At 37.0% G+C, this 25,109-nt stretch overlaps 2 protein-coding genes across 2 annotated transcripts; both read left to right on the top strand.

Moving 5' to 3' along the window:
- Positions 1-595: 595 nt before the first annotated feature.
- rcor1 (REST corepressor 1) lies at positions 596-10,016 on the top strand. The gene is made up of 13 exons (XM_056767562.1): positions 596-1,256; positions 1,354-1,413; positions 1,946-2,026; positions 3,084-3,136; positions 3,783-3,944; positions 4,184-4,302; positions 4,447-4,525; positions 4,721-4,771; positions 7,151-7,354; positions 7,472-7,549; positions 7,667-7,724; positions 7,813-8,048; positions 8,497-10,016. The coding sequence occupies exons 1-13, from the start codon at positions 1,100-1,102 to the stop codon at positions 8,536-8,538; spliced, it is 1,380 nt and encodes a 459-aa protein (XP_056623540.1). The 5' UTR covers positions 596-1,099; the 3' UTR covers positions 8,539-10,016.
- A 1,812-nt stretch (positions 10,017-11,828) lies between these two features.
- Positions 11,829-25,019, top strand: traf3 (TNF receptor-associated factor 3). The gene is made up of 11 exons (XM_056767560.1): positions 11,829-12,244; positions 18,429-18,685; positions 19,840-19,891; positions 20,052-20,156; positions 20,409-20,573; positions 20,947-21,027; positions 21,147-21,221; positions 21,726-21,818; positions 21,988-22,128; positions 22,594-22,774; positions 23,370-25,019. Exons 1-11 carry the CDS (start codon positions 12,167-12,169, stop codon positions 23,939-23,941), a joined length of 1,800 nt encoding a protein of 599 aa, XP_056623538.1. The 5' UTR covers positions 11,829-12,166; the 3' UTR covers positions 23,942-25,019.
- The last annotated feature ends 90 nt before the right edge of the window (positions 25,020-25,109 follow it).

Below are 25,109 nucleotides of genomic sequence, written 5' to 3'. Positions count from 1 at the left end.
TCAAATATAATTTTTCAAATAGACCTTTAAATACAATAAGGTAAAAAAAGGCCAGTGCATAAACTACTAGTTGTGCTTTTAGGGATTGTTCACCCCAAAACGAAAATTCTGTCATCGTTTTCTCAACCTCCTCTCATTTCAAACCTGTATGACTGTCTCAAACCTGTATGACTTTCTTTTTTCTGCAAAACACTAAATACGTGATTTTGAAGAATGCTGTTAAGTGGCACCCATTTACTTGCATTGGTTTTGTGTGCATAAAAGTTAATGGCTCTCCAACGCTGTTTGGTTAACAACTTTCTTGAAAATATAAAGGCTATTTTTGCATTTTGCAAAAGAAAGTCATGTAGATTTCAAATGACAAGATGGTGAGTAAATGATTCATTTTGGGATGAACTATCCATTCAAGCAATCCCCCACATACACGTAGAATACACATCAATATAAAACATATAATAAATTGTCTACTTTATTTATATACTTTATACACATTAAACAGTTTAGATACTTTTACAGGCCAATTAAATACTCTTTTTAAATAAATAAAAAACGATTCATCACTATGCATTGTAATATGTTTTTTTTATCGTTGCCCTGGTATATTCTCTTAGGGCTTCACTGAAGAACCTGATTATTTTATATAATATTCTACATCGAAACGGATTTGGCAAAAGGTCAAAAAACAACCAAGTTATTTATTATTTTCTAGAGAACTTCATGTCTTGAAGAGGAACTGACGTTTGCTGGAGCTCAAGCAGATCAATCAGAGAGCGACTGCGAGAGAGAGAGCGAGAGATAGAGAGAGAAAGAGAGAGAGAGCTAACGCTACAGCGACCGCACTGCTAGCACTACATCCCTATGTGCTTTTAAATGCATCTATAGGCAAACTTTACTTAATAACGTGGCAGGATAAACTATTATGCGTTTGGTGTGCCTTCTCAAGTCTTCGTAGTCTTATATTATTAGTGTGGGGAGTTTGCGTCAGTGCAGGACGGTGTTATTTGTTCAGATCAGAGCAGTTGAGCTGAGTTAGCTTAGCTGTAGCGAGCAGCATCCGAGTCGAAGTTCCTTCAAGCTCGCTTTGCGTTTTATCGTCGAGATGCCTGCAATGTTAGAGAAGGGCACCCACGAGATAACGGGTAAACGAAGGGGCAGAAACTCTGTAAGTAACCCGGGCAAAAGTTTGACTTCAAATGGGAACAGTAACAATTCATGGGAGGAAGGAAGTTCGGGTTCCTCAAGTGATGACGAGCATGGTAAGTCATGGTGGTAGCCTCGGTCCCTTTTCACAAGTTAACACACTTCTGATGAACATGTTTAACTCTTCTAATTTGTCCTTTTGTCACACGTAAGGTGCGGGCGGGATGCGAGTTGGACCACAGTATCAGGCGGTTGTTCCCGATTATGATCCTGGTTTGTTAATTTTCAGTGTTAGAAGCTTCATTGGCAGCATAGGGTGGACGGTGTAATAGCCTCAAACACGGTCCGTTGTTGAAATAGTTTGTCTCAATGTCCGTGTGTATGAAGACTAGACACTGGAATAACATTTGATTGTTTTTCTCGTTTCTAACATACGAAATATTAGGTACTCTGTTATTGTTATGGTTGATAGCGATAATTAGGCTAGTAAAACTTTGTTGTTCGTTGACTGACGCATGAAACGAGCACCTGATCATTGTCATCACTGGCTGTGCAGTATAACTGTCTAGAGAATGGATTAAAAAATACGAAGAAAAAACGTTCTTGTGTATTCTAAGTTTCCAATTTCATCATGTGGTTATACAATCCTCCATATCAGAGTTTTATCTATGAGTTAGATAGATGTTTTATTGGTTGTTGTGAGGCTATTAGCATCAACATGTTTTCGAATAAACATAGAGTTTGTTAAAAAAATGGATCCCTGTTCTCCTGTTTAATGCACTGCTGTATTTTTATTCTTCATCAGAAGTAGCAAAGGCAAGCCAAGAGAGAGAGAATCTCGGAATGTTGGTGTGGTTTCCGAGCCAGAGTATACCAGAGGCCAAATGTGAGTATCAGTCTCTAAATCATAAACCAGCATTAACAAACACTCATTATTAAATATTGCCATTTCTTGTAAATTTACAATAGTTTGCTGTTTGTGCAAATGTGTGTCATTTTTACGTTACAATACTTTTTTAATTCAAATAATACTACTGTTATGGACCATAAGTTAAAGGGTCATATGGCGCTAAAATGTGTCTTCGGTGTGTTATAAGTTGCCCTTGGAAAATTAAAGTGTCAAAACAAAAGATGCATTCTATCTAAAAGTGAATTCTCACCCAGACCTGCACGAAATGCCTCGTGTAACCAGACCCCCACAAATTTAGGTCAGTTCGTGGTATTACTTAGAGGACTAAGACCACCCAAATGTATACGCAAGTAAGGTGGGCATAACTGTCAGTACAATTGCTTTGGAACTTGATGTTCTAAATATGATAAGAGACGTTACATTTCCGTCACATGCTTGCAGTATTTGACCAATCACTACCCACTGGTTAACTGGCCAATCATAGATCACCTCGCTGTACAGAGCGATGAGCTTTTTTTAAAAACGATGTTTCTGAGAGGCAGGGCAAAGAGGAGATACAAACATGCACGGTATGTGGAAAAAACTGTGTTTTTGAACCTTATATCGCGTATACACATTGCATTACATCTAAAACAAATTATACAATATTTGTGTCATATGACCCCTTTAGCTAAGCTTTTATTTACATTATTTTATTTATTAACAAATAAGCTATTTGTTGGTTGATTCTGAAATTTGTACTTTTTGTTTCAAACATCTTTGACCGACAACAATTCAAAATGAATAAAGTAATTTTTCAGCCAATATCGCTAGAATAAAGAGTTTTTTTTACCAACTTATAGCGAATAACTGGAAATAGCTTAAACTCACTGGTCAAAAATGTTTGGTTCCTGATATTGGCTTAAATTTATTGCACAGTGGCCTTTTGGAAATAATAGCAAAAATAATTATTTTGTTATTTGTTGCCCAAGATATTTGACACATTTCAAGTTTAAAGTTATGTTTTGAAGATTGATTTTTTTATTTGTTACAGTGGATGAGTACATTGCAATAGCCAAAGAAAAACATGGGTACAATATGGAACAGGTAAAGTTATCTTGTTTGAAGTATTGTATTCGACTTTAAAGGGCAGAAATGGGAATACTTTTGTTTGTGTTTTTCTGTTAAGGAAAAGTGTAAGAAATGTTCTAAATCACATCAATCATTTTTAGCATGCATGTACAGGAAAAGGTGCAATATTTGTCACAGCATTACTAGATATCTGTAATCAACATCTCACAGCGTTAAACAACATAACTTGTCATTTTAACATTGCATGGGCCAGATTTATTAACAGCTTGCACCAGTGCAAACATATCCTCTGGTATTAAAAAAATGACTGTGATGGTGAAAAGGCGTGGATTGTAATTTATGGTAGGAGTGTATTTCAATTAATCCCTTGATTCAATGAGCACGATTTACTGTGTTGGTCAAACTACTGGTATTTGTATCCATATTTAATCCCCTGATTTGTGCTGTTTAATGAGATATGCCCCTCTGTTTTTATTGTGCTCCTGTTCAGTAAACCACCTGCAGAAATTTCCACTCCCATCTGCGCTGTTTTGAAATTGTGGTCTCTTGCTAATTTGCCCTGTTTCGTAAATCTGGCCCCATGTGCAGTAATCCCATTCTGACATTTTGGTTAGATTCTGATAAACATGGGTCTTACAATCAGGCTTTCTGTGTTTAACAGGCATTAGGCATGCTGTTTTGGCACAAACACAACATTGAAAAGTCTTTGGCAGATCTTCCCAACTTCACCCCTTTTCCAGATGAGTGGACAGTGGAGGACAAGGTGCTTTTTGAACAAGGTTTCAGCTTTCACGGAAAGACGTTTCATCGCATTCAGCAGATGGTGAGTGTGATGGCATAAACCAGATTCACCATTACAACATAACATGAGCTGTCGCAAACATTAAGCGTATTGAAGGACAGTCACTGTTGCATATGAAGTCCAAATGAGGTCTTAAACCAAATGCACTGGCTTGGCAGCAAATGAATCGCTGACAGCTTTAATCATGAAGAATAACGATGCTTATAGTATGTCGGTTGTTTAAATTGCTTATGTATTTAATTAATGTTTTTTCATACCAGCTTCCAGACAAGTCAATTGCAAGCCTGGTTAGATTCTATTACTCGTGGAAGAAAACACGCAGCAAAACCAGTGTGATGGACCGTCACGCACGGAAACAGAAGAGAGAAAGAGAGGAAAGGTTAGCTTGGCATGAATGTATTCATCGGATGCTTGTCACAACTGTCTTTATCTGTATTATTTTTAGTACAGTTAAAATCTTGATCAAAGATATGTTATGATGTTGTTTTAGAATAAAAGTAAAATATTAAGTGTCTTCTGCTAGTGATGAAGAGGCAGAAGAAAATAGATGCATTTCTCCAGGCAATGCTGAATCTGAGCCAAATAAAGAAGAAAAGAAAGAGGTAATATAATCTGGCACGTTTTTTTATAAATACCTTATTGTCCTACTTTTTTAACAGCGGAGTGCAAGTTGTGTATTTACATTATCGGGATGAAAGTCATTTGTGTAAAAATGTGAAACTGATTTGTTTTCTTTTTGTTGCATTTAAATATATGGTGTCGTGTCTCCAGTGATCAGTCATGTTTTCTTTTTTTAGGGAACGTCTGGACTTGAGAAACAAGAACCCAAACCAGCAGTTCCGCAAAAGGTATAAAATGTTTTCAGTCTGTTGTATTGTTCATGTAAAAATTATCTATTGTGTAAATATCAGAATTTTGCTTGCCCACATCATTGATCACTTTGAGCACATGTTTTCTGCCTTTTTATGACGGTTTCAAAGCAACAACATAAAAAAGGTTACTGCGCATTCACGCTTTTGTAGCCCAAACTTTACTTCCGGTACACATCTGCAAAGAATAGAGTCTATGTAGATTATTTCTGGTAACAAGCCAAAAAAAGAAAAGAAGTAAATAACATTAGCTATTAAGTTAAAAGTCTTGCCAGTTTTATATTTCGGTTACCAGTTGAAGAACCGTTACTTGGCCTAAACTTAAATGATCCATTACTTATACAAGTATTAAACCACAAAATATAAATTTAAATAAAAAATAAAAATAGTAACATTATTAGCGACTTGCCAGACCGATCAACAAACACCAGAAGTTTTCTTAGAGGCAGGCGTGTTTGTCCGATCAAACTGTCTGTATTAAAATATATATTATTTTAATGAAATTGAATGAAAATTCCACTGTATAATTACATGGACTAAAGTTATCTGTCGCTACGACGGATTTCCGTCAACTGCAAAGTTCCAGCCCATCCTTTATGTCTTAAATTAACTTTTCATAATTTAACACGTTTACTTTGACGCGTACAATCACACCGGTGTGATAATAACATTAAGCGCTTTGGCTGGCACTGAGCCAGAGACCGACTCAATTCTGTCACATATCACAACTGTGCAGTGCTTGTAATGTTTATTGTAGGTTTCAGACAAATGAACGTGCCTACAAGCACATAATACATCTTGAGGTGGGTTGGGCGTGTGCCTACTGTGAAACATCATGACGGACGATGACATCGGGGAACAGGGTTATATTAGTTTGCTGGATGGCCATCTGCCAAAACATTAAAAGCAATTATATCAGGGCTCAAGACTGCCACCAAATTGCATTTTGCGACCAGTTTTCAAGACAGCGTTCTTTTCGACAAGTACTCCACCGCAGAAAACAGTGAATGGACGAGCTCGACACATGAGCAGAATCTCATACTTTAGACTTGGCTGTCAACATTTGTCGTAATTTACGCGTACGGGAATTCCGTACGACCGCAGAACCGCCTGATGACGAAAATTACGTCATGCAGGGGAACCATGATGCCAGCCCGCTAACGGCCCAACCCTAATCTAGAGTTTGTTAAATACACACTGATGTCTATGGAAGCAGCAATAACAATATCCTCAAATATAATTTGACGTATGCGTTTTATTCACATCAGAAACAAAGTATCTGCAATGTAAGCGATTGTTCAGACCACTCTATTCTTCTACCAGTTCACCAGGAACTTCATTTGTGTTTTATGAGAGAAATGGATGAATTCACATGAATTAGCTCAACTAACGCGATCATTATAAAAGTGTTTAAACAACAAAACACATGCACATATTTGACCATCGGAATATTAGATATTTCATGACATAGTTACCAAGTCTGTGAATATTTTGAGTAAAAAAGAAAAATGATGTAAAAGCAAAATATCAGTTGTACAGCTGATGTGGCTCTGCGGTGTGTCACATGATAAGCAGCGCCGCATCGCCATGGAAATGTTTGAGTGATGGGCTACCTTCTTAACAGTTGCTTTAGAAAAGCTAGTCAAACACTGTTACTTGTCAAACACTGAAACGGGTGTCAGGTGTAGCCAAGGTTCAGGAGTTTGGTTTTACAGCCAAAAGGTAGAACAAATGAATGTATCTATTGGAATGTAGTGTCCTTTAGTGTATTTGTTTCTAGGGATGTGCACGAACGCTTCGAGTCGACCTGTGCCTTGTTCACGAAGAAATCCACTGAGAAATGAAACGAACAAACGCTCCATGTTCTAACGTCTTTAAAAATAAACGTAACCCCCCATTCCTAATACCGGAATCTGAAGGAATGTTCTGCAGCAACTGTATTTTTCCAAAACATTTTGCTATCTTTCACGGCATGTTTGTTTATTACGTGCTCGCTCTATCTGGTTCCACGCCACTGGTTCTGTAATGCGGGACTAGATAAGAAGTCATTGATATTTTTCTATGGAGGCGGTTATCAATCAATGTCGTCATAGATGGCAGCATTCCAGAACCTCGCGTTTGCTGGGCCGGAATGCATAAATGTAAATTTAAATAAACGAATATATGAATATTTGTGAATATTGTGAATTATTGAAAAATGCCCATCCCTACTTGGTTCCGTTATGCATTGTGCATTGGGTCTTTAAAGTGAGATCATCAATGCATTTAGTTCCTCAATAAACTGGACAGCTTGTGATAAGTAAATAAAACTCTGAAGCAACTCCAAGGTTTACTATCTGTATGTTTCCACTGTTTCAGCCACCAAACCCTGCAGAAAAACCAATGCATGTTAAGAAGGAGCCACAGGGACCAGCTGGCAGAAACCTACACAGGGCAAAGAAGAAACCTCCCAAAGGGATGCACTTAAACTCCAGCGATGTGACTGCAATGTCCAGCACGGGCTCTGCTGCAGTTAGCCTTCTGAGACAGATCGATATGGAGCTCATCGCCATAAAACGACAGGTAATAGAGTCAATACTTCTCATCTTAATTTTGTCTCAGTTTGATATGAGACTTTGGGCAGATATCAATCTGTCAAAAAGAAATGTAGACGTACTTAACACTAACATATTTTTGTAGATTCAGACCGTTAAACAGCACAATAGTGCCCTCAGAGATAAATTGGACACAGGTGTGGATGAATTCAAGCCCTCTGAGGTAAAAATATTCAGTTTCAAAATTTCTCACAACTAAACATTTTAATATAGATGGTCGTCTTGTTTATTTTTTAGTTCATGAATAAAGTTGATATGTATATTTTTATACACCCCTCAGGTTAATCAGAAATTTAATACCCGTTGGACCACAGAAGAGCAGCTGCTTGCAGTACAAGGTAAACAAGATTTACTTCACATTACTTGAGGTTATGGAAGTTCAATATTTGAGTCTCAATCTGTATAATCTCCTGTTGTCTTTCTCAGCAATAAGGAAGTATGGGCGGGATTTCCAAGCCATTTCGGATGTGATCGGTAACAAGTCTGTGGTTCAAGTGAAAAACTTTTTTGTGAATTACCGTCGACGTTTCAACCTGGATGAGGTGCTGCAGGAGTGGGAGGCCGAGCACGGCATAGAGGAACGCAAGGGGTTGGATGAAGAGAAGATGGAGGTGTCTTCTGAAGAGGGCACAAATCCAGGATCTGCAGAAAATCAGACAGAGGTCAGTAGCTGTGAAAAGTCTCCTATTAGAACAACTTAGTTAAAGGGACTGGGCTATATATTGAATGTCAAGTAGCTCTTAGTAGAAATTTTTGTAGTGGTGTAGATGAACAACATCTCTCTTGTCTTTTTTTGGTGGTCTGGAAACAATCTTTGAATATTTTTATATTTCATATAAATATGTTTTGATTTTAATATTGTCACAATGTTAATATTAGCTATTATTTAGAATATGTTTGGAAACTTAGAAATTAGGGTTTTTCTGTTTAAAAAAAATCTTGGAAAATGATAAATTACAGAAATATCAAGATGTATATCAAATACTGTCAGTTAGTTGAAGGATTGAGATAAAACCTTTTTAGGTCAGTTAAAAATGTAAGATTTTTTACTCTAACATCCAGCTAAAAATGCCTGTTTTTTGAAAATATTCTTCACATTATTTGGTTCAGGAACCAACGGCAATGGAAACACAGAACCCTTCAGCTTCCTGAGTTCTCGAGCAGCAGAGATGAACGTTCAATGAGCTACGTTCAGTTGATATAACAGCTTTGCGTAAGAGGCAATAAGCTTCAAAAGCTTGAAGTGTAGCCTCTTCATAATGGACATTCCTCCCCTTATCAACTTCCTCCACCCCGCTGAACCCAGGACTCTCACGGGTGCCACCACATGGGAGCGCAAACTTCACTTAGTAGTTACCCTGCAGAAACTGGGACTTCTGTCTTCCTTGTTTATGGTCACTGCCAACAGGAGAGTCCCTGTCTGGTCTCTACCAGTCTGGTGGTCCAGCATCATGTTCAGCCCTAATCGTTTTGTCACTGGGGGAAAGTAAAGCCCACTTTTACCCATCCAAGCATCATTAGACAGTAAATTGGGGTCTTAAAAACTCAGAAGGAGCTTTTTGATGGTGTTGCTCAATGTCACTTGATCATCTTTTTCTTTCTATATTCATAGGACTTTGTCCTGGTCAAGCATCTCTATCCAGTTACCCTTTTGTTACTATAGTGTATTATTGTGTCACACTTTTTGTTAAGTAGTGTAGAATTGGGAGGGCTTGGGCAGTTTAGGTGTTCTCTGAATTATGTTAAGCTATTTATTTACATAAAATTTGAGGTATGAATTATGAAAATGGCATTGTATCTAAATGCATAAAATGAAAAGTGAGTGTACATGAAATGCAATATAATTTTTATATCAATTTTAATATTATTTTGCAGTAAATAAGTTGATTTGCAGCTCTTATATTGTGTGAATTGGATTAGTACTAGGTCATATTATATATGTTTAATCATGGACCCTGTACATGGTGCATTTTAAGGTTGTTGAAATATATTTTATCCACAAGGTTTCTTGGCAGAGGCTGTTAACACGACAAAGTGTAGCAATGGAGTGGAAAATAGTTATTTTAAATATTTTGTTTTTGCTTGAATTTTAAATATTTCAAAGTGTGTTTTCTATGCATGGACATAAGTTTCTCTGTGCCAAGGTCAAACGTTTCACCCTTATAGGGGTGTCTATACTATAGGGATTGCCATATGTAGTTAAGAATTTCAGGAAATGGGAACACACATTTCTACTGCTATTCCATGCTTGTAAGTTTAAAAGGTTCCTATTTTTTCTCTATTTTAAATGGAATAAGTTATTTTAAATACAGGCACATCTTTTCCGACCAACTTCTTCGCCTCTAATAACTGTAATGGTACCATACATGTGTAAACTCCTTTTGAATTTATTATGTGTGCTGACGACATGTAAAGGGTTGGGGTGAAATAGTGTCTCTGTGTGTGTGGGTGTGGTCTATTGTGGCCATAGACTTCACGGTATATATTTAACCGATTTATGTCACATTAGTCATAATAAACTTAAGGGATTTATACTGTCAAATGCACTGGTTTTTAAACCCATATTTATCACATTTTGTTATATTCAGGCCATTATATCATTAACATCAATAATAAATTATAATTTGTGATGAGAAGCTTGGATTTTACCAGAAAATAATACATGATAATATCAAATACCAGTCAGATTGATTGCATTATCATCCATAATTTTAACCCTGGACAACAAAACCAGTCTGATGTGTACATTTTTAGAAATCAAGATTTTTATATAATTTGAAAGCTGAATAATTGAGCTTTCTATTGATGTATGGGTTGTTAGGATATGATAATATATCTGGCAGAGATATAACAGTTAAAGACTCTGAAATCTGAGGGTGAAAAATATTGAGAAAATTGCCTTTGAAGTTGTTAATAAGAGGCACTGTTACTGGCCATCCACTCACAAAAATAAAGTTTTTATATATTTACCATAGGAAGTAACAAAATGTCTCCATGAAACACGATCTTTACTTTATATCCTATTTATTTTTGGCATAAAAGAAAAATCTATCATTTTGACCCATACAATGTATTTTTCGTTTTAACTAAAAAATGTTCCCCTGCTACTTAAGACTGGTTTTGTGATCCAGGGTCACAATTGTCATCGTAATGCAAAAAATATATAAATTACCTTAAATTCCATTTGTTCACTTACACTAGAAATGAACACTAATTAATAAATAAAATTAATGAATTTTTGCAGTTAAACTATAATATCGTAATAACAATAGCTTTAACAAAGATTAATAAATGTTCTTTGCTTATAAATTAAAGGTAAACAGTATATATATATATATATATATTAGTGGTGGGCATGGATTAATTTTTTTTAATCTAGATTAATCTTGGAATTAATCTAGATTAAGATGGCTCATTTGAATTCTGCCGAAGGCATACAGAATATGTGTGCTACCCAAATAATGACTAAAAGTAAGTCTTTGAGAACGGGTGTCTCAAGCCAGGTGGCTTATTAGACCAGGGGCTCATCTCCTGTTTCCAAAATGCATCACAAACTGCTTGAGAAAGCTATTCTACTATGATAATTGGTGATGAAAATAAATGATGTTCAATAAGATGTACTTGTGTTTACTTCCGCATTAGCTAAGGGATGATTTGCGTTTAGGTGGTACTTGAGACTGGAAGAGCTCCTACAGTACATTTACATTTAGTCATTTAGCAGACGCTTTTATCCAAAGCGACTTACAAAGAGTTAGGGAGTAACAAGCGATATGTCATACAGGAGCCATAATACATTAGGTGCCAATACAAATTTACTGGTTTCAACTAAAGCTAGACCACTACATGTTGATAGAAAGTTTTTTTAAAACCAATTCCGCATTGCACAAGGTGCAAACAACCTTAGTCTAGTCGATGTTTCCATTGGGAAGCTTCTTAAAAATAAATCTGCATCCATGTCAGCACGTCACGTTTGATGTGGTAATTTCACAGTAACGTTATGTTGTGTTCAGACCATATATAATATATATATATTATAATACCTTTAATTTCTGTACATCTAAGTGAACAAACATTTCAAGGAAACGCTTTTAATGATTAACGTCTTTATAGCTTTTTAGTCACTTTACGAATGACTAAAAAGTGTGTGTAGCACCTCACCTAACCACTACAAATGACATCGCCACAATAGCCGGACAGAAATACGACCAAATAAATAACATACCAAGAGAAATATCACGCATTTAGTTGCGCATTACCGTACTATAGGTGTCCTGGCACACATTCAATATTTTTCCTTTTATTCAATTCAGTCATCACACGTATGTCAGCTGCCAGTAAACATGACCAATAAAACATGACAGTGCGGCCGGCTAGTAAGCTCGTCACCTTTCAGAAACACGTGGAAGAGCTGCTGCTGAAGTGAAAGCGATTCTATCACTGTAGAAAGTGAGCTCTGGCGCCATCCAGCGGTCAAACGCCGCGTCGCAGCCTGTTCTTTCTCTATGGCGTCCATTTATAAGCTAGGCTTTTTTTCATGACGGGGATTTCCTGAGGAAGTCAGACCAAGGGGGCTTTCCAGTTACTAGACTCGGTATCAACACCACACTGCCACAGTGGCGACTCCTCTACCTTTTCGTTTACCTTACCAGAGTCGTTTTTTAAATATTCCGATCTGAAAATGAACCGATTCGTTCATGTGGCCGTTGTTGCCCGTTTGAGAAGCAAGGACGGAGCCGTGGCCGCGTAAATTTGGACGTTGTTGTCTCGATGAGTCTGTCATATGAGTGGCTCCATTGGTGATATTCTTCAGAGAAACGGGGTTGGATCATCGGACGACGTCGTTGAACAATTGATTCATGTAAGTGAATGCTCTGTTTTAAAAGGCGCGTGAACAATAACGCGTTGCTCGTGTCAGTGAACGGTAAGATTAAACGAACCCGAAGATCTTGGAGCTACATTCACCTACAAAGTCACATCTTACTCCATACCAATGAGTGTCCTGCTGTGATCTGAGATGTTCACCTGCTCTTTCAACTATCTTCAGGACGAATGGACCTTACAGTGTCCGATCCTTTAAGTTGTGAGCACACAAGGCTATCAGCATGTTAACAGGTTAAAAGTGCTCGTGAAAGACGTGGATGAATTGCTGGTTGTAGTTGAATACCTTAAGTAGCTCTAACCTTTGTCTTTGGGTGCACCTTCTACTTTTCGTTGACTTTGTGCTTTTATAGTGTTCATTGTTGTGGTTTTGTGTGTGTTACACATTTCAATTTTCACATTTGAGCTATAGTAATTGCTTTATTAAATAATGCTTTGGTATCTCAAGGCAGTATAACCTCTCTACATGGTGATGTTTTAATTTTTCTTTTCTCTAATCTTCTGTGGTGCTATTCCTCGGGGCAATACCCAAGTTGCAAAATTCTTGCATGATTTAGGCCCGTACAGTACTGATGGAAAAAACCATGATGGCATATGATGTATTCCACCATTGGATGCAGTTCTTTAAAAAAAAAAAAAAAAAAAGAGTGTCTTGCCATCTTTATTTATTTGAAACGATTATTTTTGAACTGCGTACGAGTTTTAATACAGTAAATAACATACTTTTGTTTAAATGTATTGATAAATAGACAATAGATGGAGAAAAGCAGTCTGGACATGTAAACTAGTACAACATGTGCTGCTCTTCTCAGATCTGAGACTTTGAATCCAGTTTTTCACTTTCAGAATAACGCACTAAAGTGCTGCGATACGCTACAGGGAATACACATCTGGGGGCATGATTTTTTTTCTCTCTGAAGTTGGACCGGAGGGTTGTACACCCCTCTGACAGCAGAAGGCGGTTTAAAGAACGACAAAAGTCTGAAGTAACCCCTCGGAGATGCGTTTTACCCATCGCACTTTCGGCGTCGTGAAATGTTGATTTATTCCTGTAAGTGACCTGCTGTATAGCAGTCACTTATGTCTTCCTCCAGTAAAAGGTCAGGCCATAGTGAGGTGTTATTCCCTTTCTTACTTCTCTTTCATTATTGCTACGAGATCTCCTGCAGTGCAAATACAGTCAAAGAATATGCATTTCCTTCACGCTCCTCAGCTCTAAACTTGCAGTCTGAAGCATATTGTGTTACACTTTTCACCTGCAGCTTTCTCCGGTATTATGTTCTATATGACATGCATGCTTGCTTTATGTTCAGATTTGGGTTTTTTTTGCGCGAGTGGTAGGTTTTATTTTTCACGTTTTAAAAATTGGACAGATATGAGGTATTTTTCTTTTATCTAGCTTTCAAATGATAGAATTTCAATACCTGCGCTTATAAAAACAGGGCATGAATTAACCATAGTAACATTTTTTTTTTGGTTTTATTTGTAGTTTAACCATAGTAACTACAAATTTATTACATTCTCTCCACAAGCATAATTAAGCTATGGTCTATGTATTAAAAACCAATCCGATCGTGGTATACTATATATTAAATCTGTGTTTTTTTGTAAGGTGTAACTAACACAATGCAATCTTCTGCACTTTTGTTTGTTCGCACAACAAGTTATCTTTTAAGTTTCTTTCACATTTCGATAACACCACATAATTCCTCGCATACACAAAAGTTTACTAGCAGCTGCCTACCGACTTGTTTTTCCATAATGGGTGTTTATGTGCGAGCGTGTGTGTGGCTGTGGGTGTGTATGTGTATTGTCAGCAGTGACGAGAGGGATGAGGCAGCAAATGGAAAAGCCCCTTAAATATTCCTGGAAATCCCTCGAGAACTGGACATACTGGTCAGCAACCAGTATGTAGATTAGACATGTATTTACGCTCGGCTGTGAAGGAATTTGTCTTTTGTATTTTTGTGAAGTTGTTTTTGTTTCCCATCGCTTTTGGATCGAGCGTATTTTTTCAGGGGCGGTTTTATCTTGTAGGTGGTTTGAGCTTTTCTGGGACAAGCTCCAAAAATTTTGAAGAAGTTGATTATTATTTGGATTATTTGCTTGTGCTACCATAAGTGACTCTGGAGTTTTTCAAGTTAGAGTTTCTGGTAAAGAAGGAGTTATTGTCATTCAAATTTTATGTAAGGCGTTTGAAGCCGTGGAGTGTTTGTGAAACGCCCCTCGGTAAGGTTTTAACATTTTTATTTGTCAGATGGGATTTAGCTTTTCTTGCTGAGTGTTTGAGAATAATTGGATGGGTGTGACTGTGTGAACGCATCCCACATGTGTCTTCAAACATGGTTGTCATCGCCATTCCAATAGCCGTTTATCTGGGCATCCTTACTGATTTTACTATAAATTACAATAATTTATTGTATTCTCTGGAGAAACTTGAAAGGCTTGTGTTTTTTGGGGTGACCCACCCTAAAGACCCTACATTATGGTATTCTGAAAATACTTAGGCCTATATCTCTGCTGCAGTTTTCAGTCCAATTCATAATTCACCTGGCGACTTTCATAATTCTCATTTGCTTCAAGTAATTAAATGTAAGACCTAAACACACTCTCTGTACGATCGATGTGATGCATGCTAAAGTTTCAGATTGTTTTGACTGATCTACAGTACTTTGAACACTTAACAATAAGGTTACATTGTTACATTATATTACATTAGTTAGTTTAACAAGAACTGGAAGTGAGCAATACTTTTACAGCTTTTTATTAATGTTAGTTCATGTTAACTTCAACATTTACGAATACATTTTTTAAAATCAAAAGTTTTAACTTTTAACATTACACCGTGTCCACACTGGACGTGACAAACTCGACACGACAGAAGACATTAGAAATGCATTAGAATCCATTATAATTTAAAATTGTACCCACACTGGATGCGGCGCGGTCTGAAAGCAAGCAGGTTGTCATGTCGCGTCCGGTGTAGACACGGTGTTAGTTGCATAATGATTTAACATGATCAATTTAATCGACATGAACAAAGATTACTTAATTCTGAAAAATATGAATGCTAAGTGTTAGCTAATGCATACTAGTAGAACTAATGTTAACAAATACAACCTTTTTGTAAAATGTTACCCACATTTATTTTCGAGGTTTACTATACATCATAAAACTGTATCCTAAAAGGCTATAATCTGAGTAAGTTTCTGTGTGAGAAAGTCTCGGCATCTGCTGTGGGCACCAGTCACCGCTGTGGGATATCTGTGGAATCTTCTGCTTTAAAGAATTCTAGCAACAGCAGATCCGGGACCTTCCTGCATGCGCGGTTAGCATGTTGCTGGCTCGTAGGGGAGATATTATTAGAGCTCGAGAGCTATGCCTGTTATGAAGGGATTTCCCAGTCTGAGAGCTGCCGGTCAGGAGCTGTTGATGTGGCATTGTAAGCACAATGTTAAAACGTCACCTTTGTTCTAGGCATTAGCATAAGAAAATGTAAGAAAGGATGACTAACTTGTACTGTCTAATTTCGATTTATGCAATGAGACAGAAATGGAGACGTTGTGATGTCAGATGAACTTGGGCGTTTAATAGGTCTCATGTCACACTTCTGACCACAATTCAGATGAATGGATAATTTTTTTTGTCATGGTCTATCTGAAAATGCTGACACAGTTAAGATTTAGTTATTTAGCAGACACTTTTGTCCAAAGGGACTTACAGAGTTTATGGAGGAGTAAGCGATATGTCATAAAGGAGCAATAATACAATAGATGCTAATGTATGGTTACTAATTTCAACAAAAGCCAGACCAATACCCGTATTGCCATTGCCACAGTTATATATTATATAGTAATTTATAGAATAAAAATATGTAATAATAATGAATAATGATATCTATAAATTAAATAGATTTTTACATATATTGCTATAGGGGAAGTTTATCTTGTAGTGCTTTTTAGAAACAAAAGTGTGGTTGGTATAGAATATATATAGTAGCAGACAGATGTTTCAGTCGTAATATTTATTTTACACGTTCTGTTAATTCCCTAAACTAAAGTATTACAGATTTAGTGTGAGAATTATTCAGTGATCTAAACTAATTTTTGTACCTTTATAAACTTGTTACATAAACTAAAAGCTGGGGATTTTTTTAGTCTAATAAGAGTTTTCAACCGTGAGAGACCACAAACATGAGGACAAAAAATCCTAAATTCAATCGTTTCCACCGTGATGTGATGAAGACAGCTCACCACAGACATGAACATATGACCTTCTGTGTGATTGAACAAATATGATTTATCTTCTAGAAACTGCTCAAGTAGCGTGTTCTGAAGTATTTAAAGTGCCACTGCACGACATATAATTTTCTACTACATTGTTGGTTTGAATTTATTATTCAACCTTAATAAAAAAAAGAATGTTAAGACTTAACTTGTAAAAATAGCTGGTTTGACATTATAACCTAAAAGAGTCCACTGGCTCCACTAGCACAACTGAAACAATCAATTCTGATCTGCCTTCAAGCATTAGCACACTCGAACTCCTACCACTATTGTGATACAGCAGATCCTTGTGTCCGTCACTTGCTCATAACCTCATTTTTTTATCAAAATTATTCGTAATTGCGATGATGATATGTTTTGAATGCTTGTTATGCTGTAGTCAGCTCGCTTTCTGATTGGATATTGTTTCGTTCCATGTGACAATCAATCAACAGATTTCTTGTGCGTTTGTCCTCTGGGTTTTCCCCACACATTAGGATTTCTGATCGTATATATTCAACATGTTGAATGTTCTTCCGATCAGGTTCCATCACTCTTAGCACACATCCCACCAGGGCTGCACGATCATGGGTAAAATGATAATCGCAACTATTTTGCTCAAAATTTTAATCCCGATTAATAAACAATTTCAGTTTATCAGTTCAGAAATTAGGCCTATACGTTACAGCCAGTGAATATGTTATAATCTGCTGCCATTGAACTTCTTTAACACCGTCAATCATCTTAACACTCTTAACATAAGAAACACTTGACATTTTGTGTCCTTCGGAATGAAACTTTGCTACTCCATTTTTGATTTCTTTGTTTTTTTATTAATCATTACTTTTCGCCCTTCATGTTTGTCTTTGGGTTTTGCAAAAAGAAGTAAATTATTAGAAATGCAGTTTTAAAAAATTAAAGTGGCAGTTCAAAAGATACAAGATTGATTTTCTGTGTTTTGTGCTTGCTTTTAAAACTTTAACATCACAACGATTATGCTAAGGGGTACACCAATATGGGGTTAATCAGCAATGATTTGCTAACAGCATTAAGTGAATGATCACGACAGAAAGATAGTACTGTACTGTATTTTAACGGTGAGCAGCGTGCAGCTGAAGAAGTTTAACCAGAGGAAATGATTTATGGCCAATAATATATCGGCATAATTAAATGTTATTATAGGTGTCATTTTTAATGTTATCTTATCGGCCGATATCGAAATGGCCGATAATTTATCGTGCATCCCAATTATGCTCAATTAATTGTGGGAACCATAAATGGTTATCACAATTAAAATGCAATTAATCGTGCAGTCCTACATCACACATCTGATAAGATCATCTGTAGAGCTGATTAAGATAATCAGGACTTGACATAGGATTGTCAGAACGGAAGAAATCGGCCCGATTATCTTGTGGTTAGGCCCCCGTGTGGTTATTAGCCTTAAGATTCTTCTGAGCTGTACTGTAAATCTGTGGGTCATCAAACTTTAAATCCATTATCCTCTGCTTTTGCCTGTATTGTATTCTGGGGAAAAAGGAGACTCAGTCTGTTACTCTAATTTGTTTCTGCCAAGTGAGTCTGGACCCAATCAGACAACAGCCCATTTCATATTAGTTTCAATTCTGTTTCCAGACAACACAGAATTTAAAGGAAGCTTCATTCTGGACAAGGAGAAAAATGCTGTGTCCCTATGAATGCCTTTTTTCAGTGTTTAAGTCCAGTTTCATCCTTGTGTATGTCAATAAGATCATCAGTCGCTTGTTAAAAATGCGTGGTAGATCCTTGTTTATAATTTTTGCATTTTGTCACAGGCGTTTTCTATAAGACCTCAACGTCTCGGTTTTCTGTTGTGCGTTTTATTTTTTGTGGATAACTAGAGTTTGTGTGTTTCTCCAGGTCATGTCCGCAGGGCGTAATGTGGAACAGCAGATCGCACTGCAGCAGCGTCCTCCATCTCTCGGCATGCCCTCCATGGCCCCGCGGTCCAGGCCCGAGCCAGGCTTCTTTCCCGTTCAAGGCGGCTTTAGGGACCACTTTGTTACAACGCCAGAGCCAAAGTACCGCTGCGAGTCCTGCAGGCTAGTGCTGTGTAACCCTCGGCAAACTGAATGTGGACATCGCTTCTGCGAGACCTGCATTACAGAGCTGCTCAGGTGGGCTGGAGTTCTTCTTTATAAGTTTGTGTACTGTAGAATTTGTAGTAAGGTAAAAATGATAAGATGAGGAGATATATTTACATTATCGTTTGAAAGTTTAGTGTTACTTTACCAAAAAAATTTCTGTTATCTTAAACCTTTATATCTGAAGGCATATGCCTGTATTTGTGTTATTTGTTATGTGGAGAAAATATAACTGTGCCAACATGAATTTCTTTTGTTACATTTTATTTTAAAATAATTGTATTCATTTTGTTCAAAATTGTTTTTGATTTGATGATTTGGACCAAATAATAAAGAAAACGCATACAATAGGAACCCAGAATACATCAAATCTCCTGCTGTTTAAAGTTTTCATAAAATCAAAACCTGTTTACTTTGCAGATTACTAGTTGTTTTGATGTTAAAGGGATAGTTTACCCCCCAAAAAAATTCTGCCATCATTTATCCTCCTTCGACTTGTTCCAAATCTGTATAAATTTCTTTGTTCTGATGAACACAGAGAAAGATATATGGAAGAATGCTTATAACCAAAGAGTTCTTGGCCACCATTGACTACCATAGTAGAGAAAATACTTTTTTCTACTGAACATAAAAGAAGATATTTTGAAGTATGTAATACAGCAAATAGCTCTGGGGCGCTTTTGACTTTCGTTGTAATTTTTCCTTCTATGGGGTTCTTTGGGTCGAAGAACTGTTTGGTTACAAGCATTCGTCCAAATATCTTCAATCAAATATTCAACCAAACTAAAACATTTGTACAGTTTGGAACAACTATAGAGTGAGTAATTAATGACAGATTTTTTTTTTGGGTGAACTGTCCCTTTAATAATTCATTTGAGCAACCAAGATTCCTTTCTAAATGAAGTGGCTACTGTGCCCCCTGTTTTTCTCATTCGAAATGCATATACAGTATAATACAGAAGTCATTTGCAACTCTTGGGTCACACAGACTGGTTGATTTAATTCCAGGGGTGCAATATTTTTGTTAATTATTGCTATAGTTTTCATTGGACTATCATTCTAAAACATGGGAAAACTATAAATTAAAAATGAGTAAGTGACCCTAAACATGTTATGAACTTAATGCTTTAAAAAGCAATAATAATCTTAGGAATGTTTCAGTCATTCTGTCTGATTTTCTTTTACAGTAAGCCTAACCCAGTTTGTCCAGCTGATCTTGAATCGCTCTTCGAAGATAAGGTGAGAAAGTGAAGGCAAAAGATACATAACCACACCCACTCAGTGTAATATTAATTCTGACTTACACAGCTCTAAGTGAAAGGACTGTGGGCTAAATAACAGACAGCACAACACATCTCTGTTATACAGACCCTGTAATGGCTGGTTTTTTTTTCTTCAGATATTCCGGGATGTTTGCTGCAATAGGGAAATTATGGCTCTAAAGGTCTGCTGTCGAAGTGAGAAGAATGGGTGTAAAGAACAGATGAGTTTACAGCGGGTCATGGTAAGTCATATGATTCTTAGCCACAATAGTATACATATCATATTTACGGCCAAATGAAAGCCGTCAGAGTCGTCTGCAATGCCTCCGAGAAAGAGGAGCGTAGATTTAGACTAGCTAGTTCCTTTTCTTATTTACAGATATCTTGTATACTTCATATAGAAAGTGATTGTATAAAGTTTTTTTAATGGTGCAAATGCTTAAAAATAAGTAATTAAACCAAGTTTTTAATTATTATTATTTTTTTTTAAACAGGATCACTTGGAAGTTTGTCCGTATTTCGAGGTGCCGTGCCCCTTGGGAAAATGCAAGGAGAAGATGATGAGGAAAGACATGTCCGAGCACCTCAGCCGTAAATGCAAACACAGAGAGATCACCTGTGAATTCTGCAATCACAAGATGGCCCTCACTGAGTTACAGGTAATCCAAAAACCCCAGCTTCCCATAAAAGGGACCTGAAATTGAATGGAAAGTACTTAGAACTCAGTATGTCTATTTTCCTTGCCTGGAATTAGTGGACATCTCAGTTCCTCTAAAAGAAGTAATCCCCTCATACGTTGCCACTAGTGTCCCGTGACCTTTGGTTTCACATTTGTACAGGGAACTTAGGGGAATCTCCCGTAATGTTGACTGTCATTCAGAGAATGATTTATGTATGTTTTCACTTTAAGAATGCTTCGCCTAGTTGAACCCGTCAGTATCTCTTGCCATCTTTTAAACCTTATTGTTTTGAACTATGAATTTGTCATTTGTATTTCTGCATATTTGAATCTAATATCAATCTCTTTTTCAGAAACACAAAGAAACCGTTTGTCCAGCTTTTCCTGTAGCATGTCCTAACCACTGCTCCTTTCCATCCATTTTGAGAAGCGAGGTAGGCTTTTGTGTTCCTAACTTGTGTTTTTTTTTAAGCATGAAATATTATTAAATATATTAACGTTAAAGGGAGATTCTTTGTGAACATTTATGAGATGAACTGATTGTTTTTAATAGCTGTCCAGCCATCAGAACGACTGCCCGAAGGCTCAAGTGACGTGCTCTTTTATTCGCTATGGATGCTCTTACAAGGTGACTTTAAAATATTGTGATTTAATGCATTTTTGATTCGAAGGGCATTTGAACATTGTTTGGGTTCGATTAGAAAAGCAAATTGCTTCCATCATGTGTTCAGGGTGGTCGTGGTGGGACCCATTTATAAATGACACAAATATAAATATTATATGGTAATACTGATGTCATATTTTAGAATGGTAACATGTAATGGAAACTAAAATATTTTAAACTAAACCTAAACTATAACATTGCTTACATATACATGTAACATACAGTAAATCATATAACATTACTTTTGACATTATTTAACATTAGTTATGGCAGACTAAAATTTTATTAACTGCATATGCATGTTCATTTATAAGCACTATTTTTCATGTTATTTTATTTCTGTTTATAATAGATAAACTAATGTTACTTCCGATAACCTGAAATTGCCGAAATGAACTTCAACCATATAGAAAATTAAACCATTTTGTAAAATGTTATACACATTTCTCACGTATTTGTCTTTTAAAGGCGCTGAATCAGGAGATGAGAGAACATGAGTCCGGTTTTGCGTCGGAGCACCTGAGAATGATGGCGGTCAGAAACACCACACTGGAAGCCAAGGTCAAACCTAGACTGCACCTCACAGACTTTACTTCAATATTTATATAGCAGAAAACAACACGTTTTATTTATTTTAATAACATCAATTGTTTCCCGTGTAAAAATGTATTCGCTGATCCTGTTTATACTTTCATATGTAACATATATATCTGGGTATGTGTGTATGTAGGTAGAGGACATTAAGAGCGAGCTGATGGAGCGCTATAAAGTTCTGCCGAGTCTCAGCAGTCGGCTGGCGGAGGTAGAAACACAGTATGAGGAGATGAGAGAGAAGAACAGACAGCTGGAGCAGAAGATAGCCAGCATTCAGGTAAGAATGTTCACTAAACTATCTATGACTAATAAGATTTTTATTATTCTGATTTATGAAATGAATTAATATTAACAAAAATCTAAGGAAATGATTTGTGACTGTGGTAGCTCAATTGTAGACATGGTGTCATTTTCTTGATTCCATTGAAGTATGTACAATGTTTTTCTTTGGGACATAGGAACATGACAAATAAAAAAAAATTTGGAATAACATAAACGTTTGATTTTTATTAATGTCAGACACTAATCTCAGACTAATATCAGGCTTTGATTGTATACTGTTGTGTGTTGTTTCAAATGAATTTACAGACTTTTTTTAAGAGATAAAGTTTGAGAATGATATCATGTCCCAGAACGATTCCATTTCTTTATGTGGACAAAAGCTATATTGTTTGCTTTCATACTGTAATGCAGTACATCATATTTGATCATTTGAGATGTGGTGTTTTATGTTTGCGTGTAGATGTTGATGAGCACTCACTCAGAGAAACTGCTTGAGGTTGAAATGGAGCTGAGAGAGCTTCGTCCACTGCGAGCTTTAAGGGAGGAGGTGGAGGCTTTGAGAGGGTCGGTTGAAAGCATGCGTACCATGGTTTCTTCTCTGGACTCGGGTCGGGTTGGATCCAGTTCTGGTCCGGCACTGGGTCAGCCAATATTTTTAAACCTCTTATTTTTGTACCAATAGTTGTTGGATTGTGAAACAATGAATCCCATCCAGAATAAAAGTTTGTGTTTATGTAATTAATGTCTGTGTACGGTGCATATTAATTTTGTATTTATAACTGTAGAAAATATTAATTTTGTATTTATAACTTTAGAAAATATTCGGATTATTTATTTAGATTTACCAATAATTTAACAATATAATATAAATGTTTGTATTTTTTAAATATCTTAAAAAATAAATGCGTTTTTGTGTTTATAAATAGCAATTTAATATGCACAGTTCACTGACAAATATTATGAAAACACAAACTTTTTTTCTGGATGGGATTAATCACCATTAATCGTTTGATTAATACTTAATACTGTACTGTAACATTGTAGACCAGCTACCATGAAGTTACAATTCATAACTTATGATATACAATTTACTTGAAGCTAGTTTTTTTACGGATATGTGATGGTTTTAGCTTAGCTAACACACGTAGTATATAAAGTATATTGACATGTTTGTGATGTAAATGTCTGGCAGATGATCTAATTCTTCTTGTTGATGCTTTTCAATACTGTCTCCAGGCTCTTTCGAGCAGCGACTGACACGCCACGACGACATGTTAAGCGTTCATGACATCCGCCTGGCAGAGATGGACCTGAAGCTGCAGGTTCTAGAGACGGCCAGCTTCAACGGTACACTCATCTGGAAGATCCGTGACTACAAGAGGCGGAAACAGGAAGCCGTTGCCTCCAAAACTCTCTCGCTCTACAGCCAGCCGTTTTATACAGGATACTTTGGGTATAAGATGTGTGCCCGTGTCTATCTGAACGGGGACGGAATGGGTAAAGGCACGCATCTCTCCCTTTTCTTTGTGGTCATGCGCGGGGAATACGATCCATTGCTGCCGTGGCCGTTCAAACAGAAAGTGACGTTGATGCTGATGGACCAGGGGCCGGCTAGAAAACACTTAGGTGACGCCTTCAAGCCGGACCCCAACAGCAGTAGCTTTCGACGGCCCAACGGCGAAATGAACATTGCCTCGGGCTGTCCGCTCTTCGTGGCTCAGACCGTCTTGGAGAACGGAACTTATATCAAAGAAGATACCATCTACATCAAGGTGACTGTCGACACCTCCGACCTGCCCGACCCCTGATTTTAACTTTATTTGGTCCGACCACAGTAAAGTCACATGGCGCTCCTGGGCCGAGGTTGTGGGGCGAGGCTGACAGAGGAGAAACCCAGATACGTTTGGGTTTCAAATATATAGTTTGAGCTATAGGCCTGTGCTATTGAGATGTTGCGCCCCTTGGGAAACAGCAGTGCCTTGCTTGGACAGGTTGTTGTAGCATTTCAAAGGAGGTTTGTAAAAATGTCCCCATGCCTGCAACATCTAAGGTGCAGTTTAGAGAAAGATATTTAAACTCTAATAAAGCAAGAGAATGTCAATGTATTTGGAGCTACAGAACGGAGAAATCGGATCAATAGCATGGCGCGCTTGGCAAACAACCAGCCCTAAATGATAGGAAACCGTTTACGTCTGCCATGTTCGCCTTCAATGAGTATGAATGCATTTCGAGGCTAATACTCCTCTCTCGTATAGGTTGTTAGTTTGGAAGGTAACCGTTCATGTTTAGTAACCATGATGAGTTCTGTATTTGGTTGTATCTGGTGGTTTTTGGTGGTTTTGTACAATATGCAAATAAGTACTTGAGCTAACATCTGTTGTAAGTATTGTGGTGGTGTCAGGAACAGTTAATGTGGAGAGAAGTTTTATGACGAGGAAGTTTTGTTTGTTTGGGCAGAGGTGGCCGTGTTTCTGTTTTGTGTAGTTATTCTAAAGGACCTAACTATGGAGCATTCATGAAGGACTCTATTGGCACTAAACTGGGACCCCGCAAGGGGTTCCTTTGTCAAGAAGCAAAACCTCAGTTTTTTATGCATGTAAAACTATTCTTACATGTCTTAACCTTCCCTGCGTTTACCACTTTGACACATTATTTTACGTAATGTTATTATTAATCGATGCTGTGCATCAGATCTATTGTCTTTTGTTTTCTAGTATTTTATTATGTAAAACAGTTTATAATAATGCCTTTATGCTCCCAGCAATGCTGCCAGAGACACATACAGTAATCCAGATCATTTTCATGGTGGGGATGGTTTTTGCACAATTATTGTTTGAATGTGTATTATATGTATGAATATATCGATATAAAAATGATGAAAACATGTTTACATTGTCAAGTTGTACTCCTTGTAAAGAATTCTGTTGGATGGATGTGTCAAGGTGATGTACTTTTTTGGGTGTGGGTATACAAATG

This window comes from Triplophysa dalaica, chromosome 15 (assembly GCF_015846415.1).
Source record: "Triplophysa dalaica isolate WHDGS20190420 chromosome 15, ASM1584641v1, whole genome shotgun sequence".
Taxonomy (NCBI): Eukaryota; Metazoa; Chordata; class Actinopteri; order Cypriniformes; family Nemacheilidae; genus Triplophysa; species Triplophysa dalaica.
The sequence above is the reverse complement of the archived record's forward strand: the minus strand, read 5'-3'. Positions and strand labels throughout refer to the sequence as shown.